Consider the following 17,797-nt stretch of genomic DNA (forward strand, 5'->3'; position numbering starts at 1 on the left):
TTTGGACGGGCTCAGGGGCAGCGGAGAGGGAAGGAAGGTGGAGGGCGGAGGAGAGGAGCGGGATGGAGCGAAGGGGAGGGGCCGGCGTGGCTTTTGTCTGCTTCCCACGTTTCAAAGCCAGTCTTGAAAAATGAATAGACAGAGGAAAATCAATTGCATGACCTTCACAGAGAGAAAGAGAGAGAGAAAGATTGAGAGAGCAGGAGAGGGGGGAAAGAAGGAGGAGAGAGACAGATTATGGAAGGAAGGAGCAAACGGAAAGGAAAGGCTGAAGGGAGGAAAAGTAAAATGACCCATGATGTTCATTCCCATTTGGTGTGTGTGTGTGTGTGTGTGTGTGTGTGTGTGTGTGTGTGTGTGTGTGTGTGTGTGTGTGTGTGTGTGTGTGTGTGTGTGTGTGTGCGTGCGTGCGTGCGTGCGTGCGCCTATTTGCACAACACATTCAAGGACTGGACCCTTTTATTTGAAATGATTTATATTTCAAAACCTCTCAATATTGAGTAAATTTTACTTTGGGGGACTGTTTTGTTTTTTCTGTTTCCCCCTGCCTTTTTAAAGGATAATTCTGTTTTATTTGTGCAGACCCTTAATTCTGTAGCATTGACCATCATTTCTACCGGTTGTGAAAACTCGCTATACGAATTGCTGAGATCTGGGAACTGCACGAAACAGTTTAACCAGATTAACTTAACCTATGCAAAGTCTACTAGATGAAACATGAATCAGAAAGTCAGTCTGTAAACTGTGATGGATGTTAACCACGTAAGTTTGAGTAATAATGTTACTGTCACCTTTGTTTTATTTAAACAAACTTTATTTTAATAGAAAAAGTTTTGTTTAAAGAGTAACTGAACACCAGGCTAAAAAGCAGTGCTTCGCAGGCCTTTATATTGCTCTCTGATGGACAGTTGAACATACATCGAACATTTTTTTTCTTGTTACTAATCAGCCATGCACATTAGATAATACCAGGATACCTGTGCTAAGCTATTATCTATAATCAATGATTCACTAAATTGATAAATAACTTGGTGAACACAATCTTATCGCAGTGGACAGAACATCTGAAAGTAATAATAAAAGTTGTAATTTTAATTTAGTTACCTAATAAAATAAATTTCCAGTGTAAAGTTCACGTTTCCCTATTTTGTGGCATTTTAAATGAAGCAGTGTAGTTCTGGATCAGTTTTTTTTTTTTTGTAAAATGTACATTTAAATCAAATTTTTGGTTTCATTAATTGTCTCTCGCAACTCAACCTTTAGCAGGTGCAATACGGCAGCTGGAAAAACCCCTCAGTCTTTTATAAGGTACAGTACAATGACAACTCACTGCCAGCAACAGGGCCAGCTGAAGTGTTTTACTGTCTGTGTTAGTGAGGTCAAACACACCTCTCTCCTCCCCAGCGCTGGTGACATTGACTTTCATTCCGCCTGCACTCGCTCCCTCTCTCTCCTTCCTCTCCTTTCTTTCATTGCCTTCGTCTCCCTCACCTACCTTCTGTGCACCCACCCCCCCACTCCCCCACCTCTGCGTTCACCCTACGCCTGCCTCCCCTTTAATTCACAGCGTTTAAAGCAGCCGGGGCTTTTAAGGGAAGTTAATTGCACTCAAATTATGTTCGACCGCAAAAGGAGCGAGGGAGCGACGGAGGAGAGACAGAGAGAGATAGAGGAGAGATGGAGGGAAGGAGGGAGGGATGGATGTCAGAGTGAGAAGATAATTGCGCCAGAGAAGGACGCTGCGATTGGGTCATTCTTTCTCTCTCTGTCTGTCGAACAAGCGAAACGTCACATTTGTATGGTAGTAAACAACTTGGCAGGTGATCAGGCTCTTGTTTTGAAAGGGTGAAACTATGGTGGCAGAGCCAAACTTCAGCGACAAAGACAGATAAGAAGACAGTGAGAGAGAGAGAGAGAGAGAGAGAGAGAGAGACAGAGAGAAAGAGGGGTTCACTGCGTCTGTTATCTGTTTGGTTCCCATGGCAACATCTTAACCTGGTCAAAAAGGTTGACACTGTGGGGGAGGAAGGGAAGCAATAGTGTGTGTGTTTGCGTGTGCACATAGGTTGGGTGATATTTGGGTGTGTGTTCATGTATGTGTGGCCATTACTCATGGACTTAACTGGGACTAAATTATGTATTAGACAGAGGTATAATGAAAATCATTCAAATGAAATTTCTATCTTTTCTTCTCATGGAGCGCTGGGGAGACCCAGAGAATTGACCTGCGAGTCAGACTATAATTAACGTGTCCGATCGCGCCCCGTCCCATTCTGTCTCCTATTCCCACAATGAAATTAAACCTCGCAGCGGCAGAGTCCTGGGAAGCTAATGAAATGGGAGTGTGACAGAAAGGAGCAATCAAAGATCTCAGGTGTGCACACAGAACTGCATCCAGGTCTGTACATGCATGTACACAGAAGCAAAAGTGCAAAAGGTGAATGTGCACTATATTCACATAAACCATTTTAAAGAATAATTTGTTAGTTATTACAACTTGAGTCTTATTTTCTTGTTTTTCTCCACTATATCCATGATAACACTCTGTACTCACTGAAGTAATTGCTGAGATGTGGGAACATGGCAAGAAAGCCAAAACAAAGTCAGACAGAGCAAGGAATGAGTCATCAGACAATCAGACAGGTTGTAAACAAGCCAGCAGCTGATCTAGATCCATCTAATCCACTTTATTTGAAGGTAAACCCAAAAGTAAGCACAACCTGAAAAGTTGGTAATAATACCTTTATGCCGGTGCTTCAGTGGTCACCAGTACGGATTCCTGGCACATAGGATTTTTTTCTGTTTCATATTGAACGTGTTGAAGAACAGAGCCTGAAGAACAAAAAATATGTAACTGTCCAAATACTTGCAGTCTGGACTGTATTTCTCAGTACTTCCAGTTTCTAATGAATGAAGGTATTCATGGCGTATTTACTGTAAAGTTTGTGCAAAATATGTCCTGCTGCTTCTGCTTAAACAAGTCTCGAGAGGCCAAAATGTACTGCTGTGTGAGGTACAACATGTGGTGTTGTTGAGTCTGAAAGCTGCTGAAGTGCCTCCAAAATCCTCTGACTATAAATGGTGTTTTCAGAGCCTGGCAGATAGCAGGAGCAATTTTTTCACAATTTGCTCACTGGAAAAACTGTAAGCATGTCGTGATTCAATGAAGTAATAATGCATATTACAATTTTTACCCTCAAGTTAAAGGCGCCCTGTGGAGTTTTTGACCACACTAGCCACATAACGGGATGATGTTTTTATGAGTGCTTTGTTTTGTATCGTACACGTGCACAAAAATGCACATGCACGCAGGAACGCACTCAGGTGATGCAATACACCTTCCTGCCGCCATTTTCACGCTATCACACTGAACAACAGTTGGTGGAGTGATCACGCAAAGAGGCAAAGTAGAAAACTGCAAGTTAGCAAACATGGATGTACATTCCCAGATCTCTGCAGTTAACTTGGTGAAGACAATGTTATTATTCCGAACAGGAATGAGGGTCAAATCTATGAAAAAAAAAAAGACTGGAGCTGTAAAAATTTAAATTATCCTTTAAATGATTGACTATGAATGATTTATCATCATCCGCCACATTAATTTATATTTAGGCATGATTTTACAGAGGTGATCGTATTTAAGGATAAAAACAGAATCATCCAAGGCCCTCACACACACTGACACACACACACACACACAAATAAAAGTAGGGGTTCACAGCACCACTACAGAAGGATCTTTGTTCTCAGGGTGAGATACGAACACCGCTGTGAGACACTCTCTCTTCACATGTGCACACGTTCGTGCATGTGTCCACACACACTAACACACACACACCAGGTCCAGTGTTTGGGTTTCCTGGCCGCCCTATTGTACCCTGGCAGTCTTTAATAAATGGTCCTCTGTGTATTTGTGTGTGTGTCTGTGTGTGGGTGTGTGTGCATGCGTGTGTGCGTGCGTGCATGCGTAAGCTCATCCGTCAGCCCTCCTGGCCTCATGTCACATCCAACGTTTCCTTTGCCCCGCTGACACTACTCAGCACTACTGATCGCCCACCATCACCTTCACTCCTCCAGGGATCTGTGGCACGAAACTCAGGACACACACACTCTGTGTGCGTTGCTTTTCATTCTTGCAGCAATCACAAAACATATTAACATCACTGTGTGTGTGTGTGTTTGTGTGTGTGTGTGTATCCTTTCATTCATTCTCATATGGTCACGATGGGGGTTGCTTCCTCCAGGCTCCCCAGTGATGCAGCTCCATCGCAGCCCCACAAGGGAGCCTGACAGGCAGGCAGAGAGCGAGATGGGCTCCCCATCCCCCTCCAGGCAGCAACTGGCTAGGCTGAAGGGTCCCAGCACCAGACCCCCTTTCATAGCCCTGAATGGACTTGCCTTATTTATATTCACACTCTGTCACACAGGGGGACCCCAATCTCACAATGCCACTGTGGCTTTGTCCGGCAACTCTGTATTTATGTGTGTGTGTGAGGTTGTGTGTGCGCGCGGGTATTTGTGTTGTTTAATCGGAGGGCATGTTGCCGCTGAGTAGTCAGTACATGAGAATTCATTGGTGTGTGTATTCCTAAAGTGTGTGTGTGTGTGTGTGTGTGTGTGTGTGTCTCTCTATTGCTCTAATGGAATGCCTCCCTCTTCTATTCACCGAACCCACATCACAAGCAGGCAGCTGGGCAATATGTGTGTGTGTGTGTGTGTGTGTGTGTGTGTGTGTGTGTGTGTGTGTGTGTGTGTGTGTGTGTGTGTGTGTGTGTGTGTGTGTGTGTGTGTGTGTGTGTTCTGACCCTCCCTCTGTGTTCGGTTGTAACCCAGAGCAGCGCTTTCATTTTCCTGTCATAACGTGTATTGATTTCCCTCAGCCTTGCAGCAACACACACACACACACACAGATATCCGATGATCCTTAAAGTCACGCACACAGACTCACACACATGCACACATTCATATGCTCTTGTACAATCACACATTTCGTATACGCACAAACAGAGTTAGTCTCTGCCGTATAGGGAACATTGTGTTCAAAAGCAGCCCTGTTGGAGTGAGATTAGTGCTCACATATGATCCTCACTTTTGCAATCACACACTCACAGGTGCACACACACACACCATCACACCCTCTTTTTGACATAAAACAGTAAATATGGCTGATTGCTAAATTAATCTTCCACGTCACTGCAGCCCCTCGTGCCTGCGTTTGCTTAGGAGAAAGTGATCACTCTCACCTTCCTTAGTGTTTTCTCATTTTCCCTGCCGTACCCTCTCGGCTCCTCTCATACCTATCTTCAACCCCCCCCCCCCCCCCCAACACACACACACACACACACCCTCCCCTACCTAACCACCTCCAACTCTATTTGGATTGTAATTGCCTTGGTAAACAGCACCACTTTGGCACTGAAGCAGCTCTGATAGCTTGTGTTTGGGATGCATTAAGAGTGGCGATGCAGACACTATGAGCGTGTGTGTGTGTGTTTGTTTGCGTGTCTGTCGGTGATTGAGTGGTGTGCGTCACAAAGCACCCCTCCTTATGCTCAGTTGTCTTAGACACACAGCCGTTTTGGTCGATTTTTCTGTTTATCAGACATGATTGCTTCAAGTTTCACTTTTCGGTTCAGTTCAGATTCAAAGACATTACAGAGATGCAACATTATTACAAAACTTCACAGTGAACAAGTCATATTTACAAATCTGACATAGATTTATTAACTAAATCTATTAACTAAAAAGTCTAGTAACTGTCAAGTTTATTAATATCACCTTCCTGATCCTTCAAGTCACTGTAAATGTCCACAGTATTGCAATACACGGCTTTTTTTGGAGTTTTTTTTCACCTCTTGTAGTTATTTCCTCCTCTGGAAAAGTGAGCTTAACTTTATGATAAAAGAAACCACACATTTTGCAGGATACATCACTTTTCATGCTGCAATTTTTCTTACACTTTTTCATTCAAAGTGGAAGGGATACAAACAAGTCAGACAAGTGTTTCTTGCAGCATTTTATGCTTCAGTTAGTGAGTTGACAGATGACAGACAATCCGAGGAGAGAGAGTTGGGGAACAACATGTAACAAAGGTCCACAGTGGGACTCAAACTAGGCCACGTCTTAAACCCCAAAGTTGCCTCTAAGAACTGTCATTACATGCCAGTTAGTCTATACACTAGCAGGATTCTTTCACTGATATTGCTGAATACTTTAGCTAAGTGTGAGGGGAAATGAGTGGCTTCCACAGTTTGTGCTACTTTGACTAATACTGTCTGGAATCTTTTCTCAAAGTGGTGAGACAAAATTGGTGTCTCATAACAAGAGAGGCCAGGAAGCTTGAAACAGACGTTTCACAATGGCTATAGCTGACCAAACTTTCAAAGATGGATGTTTGTCGGCATTGTAGGTTTTCTTTATGGAAGACATTTTGACATGTCACAGCAGGAAAACCACCGGTGTAAATGATCAAATGATTAATGGCTGAATTCCATTTAGCTGCCTCAGTTTCAGCGTCCAGGTGTTGTGTACGCTGGTTCCCTGTCACACTGTCATGCCTTACTGGGACACCTGAACAGAGCAGAGCCATGCTTAACATTACTAGTAACACCTGTGTTTTTCCCACTATGACAAAAAAAAAAAATCAGCTTTATAGAGAAAGTATCAACAGTTAACGCTGATGTCATTCTGCATCTGATGTGTGTTTGTCTTCTTTCTCTTTGCAGTAAGACGACCATCTCATTCTCTGGCTACTGACATGTTTGAGCAGCACCTAGGGGCGCACCTATTGCAGGTAATGACCACACCATCCACACCCTTGTTCATCCTTTTTAATAATTACAATGACAACATGCAACTACACATGTTTATATTATGTATATGACATAATATTCAATGCAGTTGATTGGCGAGAAAAAAAAGTGTCTGAATTTCTCAGCCTACCTAGTAGGTTTGTAAATTTACTCAATCCATTGAACCTTCAGTTTATCTTAAAAGTTTAAAATCTATACATGGTTTCCTTGGACATCTAGACTTGAATGTTTTTGTAAGGAAACTTTTGCTTGTCACAATGGATCACAAGGTCAGTTTGATCAAGCGTTTTCTTTGACAGACGAGCACATTTGTCTCACAAGCGATTGCATTTTGCCACAGTTTGTATCGGCTGAAATCTTCCCTCCCTCGATCTGTGACTTACATTGCCAAGCAAACTCCTAACACATGCACACACATGGACACACAGACACACGCACCTCATAAACCTCAGAGGCTCGGACGATATCGTTGGCTGCCAAAGAATGCATCCCTTTTGCACTGACAGATGAATGGAGCCTGAGGGGGATTCTGGGGCAGGAGGGCTGCGGGGATAACGAAATGCGGGATGTAGAGACAAAGACTCAGAGGAAGTGCAAAGAAGGTAACACTGCAGATTGTACTTTAGACTAGGAGGAGGCTGAGGGAGGAAAAAAAATGGTTGGGAGAGAAACCAGAGGAGAGAGGGATAAAGAAAAACGTGGAAGGATTAAGTAGGAAACAGGTAGGAGTGGGAACAGGTAGAGAGAGAAAAAAGATGAGGGAGTAGAGGCTGAGAATTTAGAAGTGAGGGCTGTGGTAAAACAAAGAAGCGTTACATATGTCTGCTCTCCTCCGGCATTTTAAAGAGGAAGGGAGGCTTAGGGAACGGTGCTGATAGAAATCAAATTAACGCTCCAGAAAAACTGTATGATTCTTCCCTCCCAGCCGTCCTCCTGCCGTAATAGCCTGATAATTGCACTTTAGTTCTCCGACATTCAGGCGGCTGGTTTCTCCTCGCCACGACACACGACGCCCCACACCCAGGCCACACATTTGCATACTGGATGTGTCAGTTGCATAAATTACCACTGCCACTTTAAGCACTGGGCCGCCAAAATAGCAATCATTCTTCTAGAGCAAAGTGGCCCTGGTCTCTGTGTGTGTGTGTGTGTGTGCGTGTGTGTGTGTGTGTGTGAGAGAGAGAGAGAGACTGAGGCTGTGTCGGCTCAGGATGCTTGTTATGACGATTAATATTATTCTCTGAAGCAGTCCTCTCTAATGGGCTGGCTGTATACCTTTCACTTCTCATTAGAATCACTGCAGGCTGTAATGACTCTGGTTCTGTCTGTGTCTGTGTCTGTACTGGTGTCTGGGAGTGTGTGTTTACATGTGTGTGTGGTCAGAGATACGGGGTGAAGCTTTAGCACACTTTAATACACTTGATTGAAACAGCTCTAGCCTATAAGCTCACTTTCTCATCTCTTGTTGCTCTATTTGCTTATGTATGTTTGTATGTGTTTGTCTAAATGTCTGACTGTGTGTGTGTGTGTGTGTGTGTGTGTGTGCGCGCTCGCATGCGTATGTGTGCACATGTGGCATTTTTGTCTCTGTGCTGCTCTCTGTGTGTTTAGTAATGCAGGTCTTGTTGACAGCTGTTGTGTGTAGCTGCAGCTTGCATCTATGGGAGTTGTTTCATGTCTGTTCGCATTTATGCATGCCTGTGTGTACGTGTGAGCGCGTGTGTGTGTATGAGTGCACTTGTGAATTGAGAGAAGAGAAGAGGCCGAGGGGTGACGGGTTGTTTGTTCTCTAGCTCATTGTAATTTGTTCGATACACACTAATTGCTCTAATTTGTCTGTCTTGTTTCTGTTTGCCTTTATGTGTGTTTGTCGGTGTGTGCGGTGTGTGTGTGTTTTTTTTTTTTATGTACGCAGTCTTTGGATGGCTTTGTGTTCGTGGTCAGTCAGGAGGGACGGTTCCTCTACATCTCAGAGACAGTTTCTATCTACCTGGGACTCTCACAGGTAAGACAGCCTCATTGCACACACACACACACACACACACACACGTGCGCACTAGAATAATCCTTTGTATACAAGTGCGTTTGCACACATGTGCCTATCCTCTGCTTACGCTTTCATATCCTCTCCCATGAGTGTGTGTGTGTGTTTGTGTGTGTGAATATCTTTGACTGCACTCTTTGCGCTCATCTCTGGAGTGCAACTCTCACGGGGGCAATGCTACGCTGTCTCTACCTCTCTCCACCGCCCTCTCTCCCTCTCCAGGTGCTCACCTCTGTTGATTGCCTGTGGCCTCTTGTACTGTGAATGTTAAGTCCTGCCATTTTGCCCAGATGCATAAATAATAACAGTAATTACTGGCCCAGCAATCAAAGTGTCGCCCCAGCGCGCTGGGCCTGTCTAGGGGAACAAATCGATAGGCATCTTAAAAGCCACATTGATTGTAGGGAGGGGGAAAAACACCAAGGGGGATGGGAAGATAGATAGAGACAGCCGGAGAGAGAAAGAGAGGGGGAGGAAAGGAGGAGAGGTGTGATAAGAGAGAGATGTTTCGAAGTAAGAAGAATCGGTACAGCATGAGAGAGAAAGAGGGAAGTTGGTGCCACAATAACAGAACTAATCCAGTATTTTCTTTTTTTAAATGTGGAAATTTGCTGTGATTGAAAGTCTACGTTAAAGTTTGAGAATTTCTGCTCTCTGTCTTAGTACAATACTCACATGCCATATGCACATTGAAAAGGCAACCGGTCACTGTAACCATGCCCCCCGTCTTTTCTGACTCTGAAGCAGTCCCTTCCCGACAAGACTACGCCATGATTGATGGAGAGCAAAATACACAATCCTCACTTTTTGTAAAAATTCATAGTAGTGTAGAGCAGACAAGTCAAGTGGGTATCTGCCAAAGTTTGTCATTTAATATGAAATAACTGTAATGTATAGATATAATATGGACAGCGCTTCCTGGCAGCCACAGTCGGATTTGATTCCAGGACATGAAGCAGATATTATAGGTCCAAGTGAACTTGAGTATTCTCAGGACAACTCAGCTACTGAAACCTCATGTTATTTTCAGCTGAGCTTTAGAATGTATTTTTGCACAGAATAAAGACTGTGGATTGTGTGCCCTTTCCCTTGTGCTTTATTTATACTTGGAACGAGGGATTATCACAGGGGAGACCTGTCATAGAGATCGACAACATAGGTTTCCTATAGACCTATACCTTGCACTTCAATCATTGATGGTACCAGTGCACCATCAGGTAGATGTATTGTACATGTATATACTATACAGGCCGTATGGTTCCTTAATTCTATACCCACAGTGGCTTTTGTCCATTCTCCTCTAGAGAGCAGAGATCACAGCATGCAGGTTTACTGCATGCTCAGACCCCTCCTCTTTGTTACATGTTGTCATGTTGCTAAAATCAATTAAATTCATTTTTTTCCCTCATCAATCTACACTCAGTGTCCCATGATGACAAAGCGAAACCAGAATTTTAGAAAGTTTTGTAAATTTATTAAAAAAGGAAAATCTGAAATATTCAAACCCTTTGCTATGACACTCATGAGAGACCAAGGTTCTGTGGTCTGATGAAACCAAGACTGAATTGTTTGGCCTCAGTTCTAAGCGCCACGTCTGTAGGATACCAGGTACCTACACAGTATCTTGCCAGTGGTGAAGCATGGTGGAGGCAGCATCATGGTGTTGGGGTGTTTATCAGCGGCAGGGAGACTGGTCAGGGTTGAGGAGAAGCTGAATGGAGCAATGCACAGAAAATATGCTTCAGGAAAACCTGGTCCAGAGCGCGAATGTTCACTAAGGTTCAATCATACAGTTAAGACAATGCAGGAGTGGCTCAGGGACAACTCTGTGAATGTCCTCGAGTGGCCTAGCCAGAGCCCTGACTTGAACCCAGTCTAACATCTCTGGAGAATGACCTTAAAATGACCATCAAGCCTGGCAGAACTTGAGAGAATCTGCAGAGAAGAATGGCAGAAAATCCCTAAATCCACATTTCAGTTTTTCCTTTTTAATAATTTTGCAAAATTCTGTTTTTGCTTTGTCATTACAAGGTACCGTAATGATTAAAAAAACAGAAAATTACAAGAGAGAAAAACTGATGAGGGGGAAATAATGAACTATTTTAGCATAAGACTGCATCATAGCAAAATTTGAAAAAAAAAAAACGGAAGGGGTCTGAATACCTTCTGAATGCACTGTAGATGTCTGTTGCCAAAAAAAGCAAACACCAGGCTGAAAGCAGTGTTATTATGTCCTGTTTGGTTTAAAGTTTTAAGCCTGTTTAACCTCAGCAAAAACAAGATCTTCAGGGGGTATTAAGTTACTCTTTAATTTTATGTTCACTACCAACAGTCTCTCCATCAGCATAAGAAACTTGTAGAAGAAAACACACACCCAGTGGGGCCTGATCGCACTTCTTGCAGTCTCCATGTGGAATCATATGCCCTGACATAGGTGCAGAACTGTAAATACAGCTTAACACTGGAGTCACATTAGAAAGAGATTGCTTCACAGGTAATGTGGAAAGGAAGAATGAATACAGCGACCTATAACATATGGGCATGCGAGTGTTGTATTATGTATGTCAGACTTGAAAAAAAATCCAAACCTATCCTTTAAGCTGACGTGAAGTCAATAGGTGTGTAAGACTAGGACCAGAGTTTCTTGGGTCTTGACTTTGCAAAGACACATACATGGATAATAAACACATGTACACTCACATGTACAGATTAAAAAATATAAGGGCAAAAAAAATGAAAAGACAAACAGCCAAAACAATAAGACAGAGTTGTGGAAGCTAGAGGACAGAACAAAGAGGAAGATACAGAGAGAAATAAAGAGAACCAGACAGACAATTACGAAAGAGAAAGAAAATAAAGGAGAGCAATGAGGGAGAGAAAGAGAGACAGTGGTAAGGAGGAGAGAGAGAGAGTCTGAGTGTGTAAATAGAGTTTAAATGTGCAGTAGGAATGAAATTCGCCTTGGGATTGCCTAGGTAAACAAGGCAGCCGAGGCTTTGGTGGAGATGCTAATAAAACAGAGCTGTTCTTATCAGCTGAGCAGATGGCCTAACCCATCGCATCTACTCAAACAGGGCCTAAGCCATCAGCATTCTAATGAAATTATTTATGATCGAAGATTACGTTCAAAACCTTGAACATACAACGCCACGTTTACCTTCCCTGAAAAGATGGGGGTGGGCGGGGATGGAAGAGGTTTATGCCAGCCAGAAAGGGCAGATAGAGTTGGAGGATATATGATGAGAGAGAGCATATAGTGTGTTTATGGACACAAATGATGGGAAAGAAAAACACACAAAAAGAGAGAAAGGAAAGGTGGGATGGAGAGGACTAAAACACTTCGATAGACTTTGTTGGCTAGTGGAGGCGGACACAGGGGAGAGAGGAAGGACAGACAAACAAATGATGTTCTACGTGAAAAAGTGTAACTTGTGGTTTGTTTTAGAGGGCATGTCGCCCCTGTGGACCGCCCCTGCCCTGCCATCTCCTGTCCTCCCTGTCTGACCCCTCTGCCCTGGCTTACACCCTGGGCTGCTCCCCAGACAGGGGGGTTGCTTAGCCGGCTTAGCCCAGGTCAGACACCTTGACCAAGGGCACAGCCTGCCGCCCACTCCCCTGGCGCCTGCAGGTATAATTTTTCTTCTCACCGGGTCTCCAGGCCGGAAACACGGGGATAAACCTGGGAACGCCACATATCAGATGAGGGGGAGAGGGAGCAGAGGTGGCTAGAGAAGGATGGATGGAGTAGTGGAAGTGGAGACAAAGGCTGGAGAAAATGAAGAATCGGAGGGAGGAGAGATGGAAAGGATGGAGAACTAAGAGTAGGAGCTGGGAGGAAAAAAGAAAGGGATAAATGGGGTAAAGAGAAGGGAGGAAGGATGGTAGATTGAAGGAGGAGAGAATTGATCTGGGAATGGTTAGTATGCAGCCCCCGCTCCCCCTCCCCTCCTCTCCCCCTCCCTCCCTCTCTCTCTCCTCTCCCATCAGTCAGTGAGGGCTGAGGGCTGAGAGTGTGTTGTGGACCACTGCCCGGATGCCTCATACATATTAAAGCCCCCTGCTATTATTTATATCATGTCTCTCCTTCCCCTGCTCGCTGCCCTCCTCCTTCCTCCCCCTATCCCCACCACACCACCATACATACATGTACGTGCATGTCTCCACACACACACACAGGTTCACGCAGATGCACTGACAGACAACTACTCACACAAACAGTGACACACAATAACGCACGGAGACACAAAAACAGACAGTCTAGTCGCATACGCAGAGAAACAGAGGCATGCCGTGCGCTTCCATACGCACAAACACGCACCAACAAACACAAACACTCACACACAGAGGTGCACACACACACACTCAGAGAGATTTGAATGATCTCGGTCTCTCCTCACGTCTCCCTTCGCGCCACATTCTATACCTGTTTTTATGTCTGAGCCTGACTCATCCTCTCAATCGCTCCTTCTCTTTCTCATCTTCTCATTTCTATCTGATCTTTTTTCACTCCCTCCCTCCTGCCTGTGATGGAGTGATATTATTCGGATAGGTCTTAAGACCGATAAAGCCCATAAGGACCTGTTTGTCTCTCTACCTTGTTTTCCAATACCACAGGGCCATGGGATTGTGTCTCTTTCAGATGGCTGGTCCAGTGTTCAGAGCAGAGGTAAATTTAGTCCTTGTTTAAAAATGACAAGAATTCCCTTTGCAGAAAAATTGCTATTTATGAAATGCAGACACTTTAACCCCAGATAGATAGACAGACAAACAGACACAGATATCTTGGTATATAATCAGTAATAAATGATGCCCAAAGCAAGGTTCATCCAGAGTTTTAGAAACCAATCCCAGTCAATTTACTTGTCAGATATCCAGCTTCTTAATGCATAGATGTGAACTCTTAATTTTTAAACAATAATGAACGAGTCAGTTTTGATGTCAGAATCAAAAGGAATGCGGCAGAAAAATCCAGCACCTAGTAATTACACTGCTGATGTTATATCTGCAGAGTGAAGAGAAGAGGGATCAGAAAAAAAAACACTTATAAGCTTAAGCTTTCCATCTAGCCCCTTTAATACAAATGTATTTTCAGGACCTTAAATAATACGGACCAGTGCATTTAAACTACTATAAATCCAGCTTAGTTTTTCTTCTTTTGTTTGAGAGTTGCAGTGCTAATTTTCTTCTTTTTCCTGAAATCACATCAACTTTAATTCATTGTAATAACTGTCAGAACAACTTAATGTCGATATAATTGTTATTTTTATAATAACAATGGATTAAATGACAATCTGAAATGTGAAAGATGCCACTTATGGTGATGAACCTACAGAGAATTATCACTTGAATCTACAGCTCCCACGAAGTCTTTAAGGAGTTCCATTTCAAGTTTCAGTACACAATTTTCCTGTTTTGGTTCACTCTCACCGCTCTCATAGCTTAACTTACCGGCACCGCGGGAAGCTGTTGTCAGTGGAAAAAGCTCCATGGGTTCAGCACCGAACGGCAGGCAGACACTTTTAGAGTGTAGCTGGTGAACATAGTGGAGTATTAAGCAGCTCTAGACCCAGATATTTACCTCAGGAGCCAGTAGAGACCAAAAACAGAGCTAAAAGAGAGACGCTGTTGGTCTTACATCAACTCCAAATGATAATGTTGCTCCACAGCTGCAGGATGTGTAAACAACTAAGAGTTTTCAATCTCATCTTACACAAACTTGACTTAATACATATCTGTAACATTCCCAAACGAAGAGAAGACATTAAAAATATTTATATAGCTTTACAGGATGAGAAAAGAGAAATTATACTAGAAAATAATTTCATAACACATGTCTTTAAACCATTACATGCATTTTGACCATACATTTCATGTGCATATCATGTTCAGTATTTGAACTGGTGTGGCCTTTAAAACTTGTCCTGTAAACTTGTATTTTTGCATTATTGTATTATGTTTGCCCAGTGGCCCAGTAGTTAAGAAGTATGTGATATGACTGTAACGTCTTCAGTTGGTTTACATCCAAGATCCTTTTTTTTGGATCCTGTTCACCTCTTGTTCCCTATATTTATTGTTTTTATCTCTACTGTCACAACCAGATAAAGAAAAAAATGACAAAAATATCTTTGAAACGTGAATGACGGTCTTTAAAATGCCTAAATGTTTACCAGAATAGGTACATAGGTCAGTAGATAACTATTTCCACTTGTTTTCAAAGTCTGATAGTAGCATATTTTTTCAATATGTAGGAAAATTACTCCATACTGTGCCTATCAGATTTAGTATTTAATAATATCTTCATTGCAGGTGGCAAAATCCCCCCAAAAAACAGGGCATCCCTCAAGAGATTAAGCCCAGCATGTCTGGGACTAAGAGCCTCTATCCCTTCTCTTATCCTCCCTCACCCGGTGGGGTTTCCTCCATCTTTACCCCTCTCTGTTCACTCAACGTGCATTGCTCTCATTCCTCCGCTCCCACCTTCCCCTTCTTCATCTCCCCGGCTGTGATGTCCTTGAGGGCCTGCTGAAGCTCCCATAAAGCCTGCAGTAAATGGCTCTAATCCGGTAATAAATGGCTGTGTCCTACAGACAAGGGTGTGAGGCTGCTGCAGCCACGGCTTTATCAGATGGAATGGTATTGGCACACGCATGCACAGATACGCACACTCATTCACAGATGTAATAGAAGCTGCATACATGTGTGTAAGCATGCATGCTGTCTCTACTCCTTTTCTGCCCCCCCCCCCCCCCCCCCCCCCCCCACACACACACACACACATACACACACACACACACACACTCATTTATATAGCTTCAGATGGAATCACACCTGCTCCAATTGTGCTGCTTTTATGGATGCCATGCAAGAGCAGTGCCATTATTACTTTTAAATGATTAAACATGCGACTATGATGCATTATGATGATAGGATCATATAGAGCTGTTGCACTGCTCTTTATGCCTGCTGGGATAGACTGTAACTGAATGAAGGAGCAGGGAGGGACACGGGGAATAGGAAGAAGAATAGTAATGTGACCTTTGGAGATACTTGGAGTTCACCTGTTTTTAATCAGCAAATACAATTGATTTTTATCTCCCCTGGTTTTATTTGTGTAATACTGTAGTCACTTGGTCCTCTGGGACAGGACTTAAATGTATGCGTGTGTGTGTGTGTGTGGGAATGTCTTACAACCTCCACACTCCTTGTTGAGTTGTAACCCAGAGCAGCGCTTTCATTTTCCTGTCATAACGTCTATTGATTTTTCCTGTGTGTGTGTGTGTGTGTGTGTGCACTTGCTCATGTGTAGGTATTTGTGCTCTAAGCTTCTGTTTTTGATCAGCGTATGTGTTTCTCCTCAGGTGGAGCTGACCGGCAGCAGTGTGTTCGACTATATCCACCCAGCGGACCACGTCGAGATGGCCGAGCGGCTGGGAATCAGGCCGCATCTGAGGGCCGAGGCCGGCTGCCACACAGCCCCTGAGAGCGCTTCCAGCTCTGCATCCACCTCCTCCCTAGCTGGTACCCCTGAGCCTGGTACTGATTATACTGTCAATCTATAAAGAGAAGACTGAAAGAAATATAAGGAAAAAGACAATTATTTTCATTACATTCACTGAATTCAGTTTGCATCATGAAAACCACAAAAACAAAAAAAAAAAAAAAAAGAATTTCTGACAAATTTTGCTGGATGGATATTTTTGTTTTACCTCTTCTCCTTCTCTTCATCCTCAGCAGCTCCATCTAGTCCCCTTTCTCCTGCTGACGACCCTCCTGACCGCGGCTTCTTTATCCGCATGAAGTCCACGCTCACTAAAAGAGGCCTGCATGTCAAGTCTTCTGGCTACAAGGTACTGAATGTCTGAGAAAAGAATTTATCATCATTTGAACACATACCTTGAATTATGCATACTTTAGTATTCACCTGCTTGTTCCTGGGCTGGTAAAATAACAAGCAGACCCTTGTCATTTTGTTTTGTGCTGCCAGTGTTTCATAGCACTGTCAAGGTGGTCGTTTTCAGTGTGTTTTATGACTGTGACCTTATTTCACACTGGACTGCTGCACGTAACACAGACAGTTTACTGCACTCGCTGCTGTAACACCGGTGCTGCTGTATTCTTTAGCTGAGAATATGACTTTGTATTGTTTTTATGTGAACTGTATATTGGTGAACATTATATTTTAGCTATAGAGACAAACAGGTTATATTTATATAGAGTTCGTCTTATTCGTACAGTTATTTTCTTCATCCTGCAGTGCATCAACCAATTAAAATTCCACCATATTCTCATTTTATCCTGTCAAAATGGCCTTGTGTGCATACTGTTGTCTTCTGTTTGTCAGGTAATCCATGTGACGGGACGAATCCGCTGCCGTCCTGCTCTTGTGCCGGGCTCCACGCGTTCAGTGCGTCGACCGATGGGTTTGGTTGCACTGGCGCACACACTCCCACCCTCCACGCTGAATGAAGTCCGCATGGAAAGCCACATGTTTGTCTTCCGAGTGAACATGGACCTGCAGGTCACATATTGTGAGAACAGGTAAGGGTTTTGTGTATGGATAATGTCAGAGGAATGTCACTGCAAATTTTTAAAATGTGTTAAGGTTATTTTTTTCATGAGTAGTTGGTTTAGCATCCTGCCAGTTTAAGAAGACTCTTCTGCTTCTATTTAGAAGACGAATGCGTTTGTTACTTTTTTTTTTTTTGGCTTTTCTTTATAGGATCTCAGAGTATATGGATCTGACCCCAGCAGAGGTAGTGGGACATACCTGTTATCACTTCATCCATGTAGAAGACCTGGAAAACCTTCGGCAAAGCCACGAGGACTGTGAGTCACGTCCATAGGCACATGTTGTATTTGAAATTAATCCCCACCCTCTTCATTCTATACATTGTCTGAACTTGAGGGCTAGGAGAGCCTGTTGAAATCTCATTCAGTCCTG

General features: G+C 43.4%; 1 protein-coding gene across 1 annotated transcript in view; it reads left to right on the forward strand.

Annotated features, from left to right (window-relative positions):
- npas1 (neuronal PAS domain protein 1) overlaps positions 1–17,797 on the forward strand; it is a 35,816-nt gene that overhangs the window by 14,388 nt on the left and 3,631 nt on the right. The window contains exons 4-9 of the mRNA XM_041046535.1: positions 6,726–6,793; positions 8,728–8,817; positions 16,215–16,389; positions 16,591–16,703; positions 17,198–17,394; positions 17,576–17,682. Coding sequence (XP_040902469.1) covers positions 6,726–6,793; positions 8,728–8,817; positions 16,215–16,389; positions 16,591–16,703; positions 17,198–17,394; positions 17,576–17,682 — 750 coding nt within the window. The remainder of the gene's footprint in view (positions 1–6,725; positions 6,794–8,727; positions 8,818–16,214; positions 16,390–16,590; positions 16,704–17,197; positions 17,395–17,575; positions 17,683–17,797) is intronic.

Source organism: Toxotes jaculatrix, chromosome 9 (genome assembly GCF_017976425.1).
Source record: "Toxotes jaculatrix isolate fToxJac2 chromosome 9, fToxJac2.pri, whole genome shotgun sequence".
In the NCBI taxonomy this organism is placed as follows: domain Eukaryota; kingdom Metazoa; phylum Chordata; class Actinopteri; family Toxotidae; genus Toxotes; species Toxotes jaculatrix.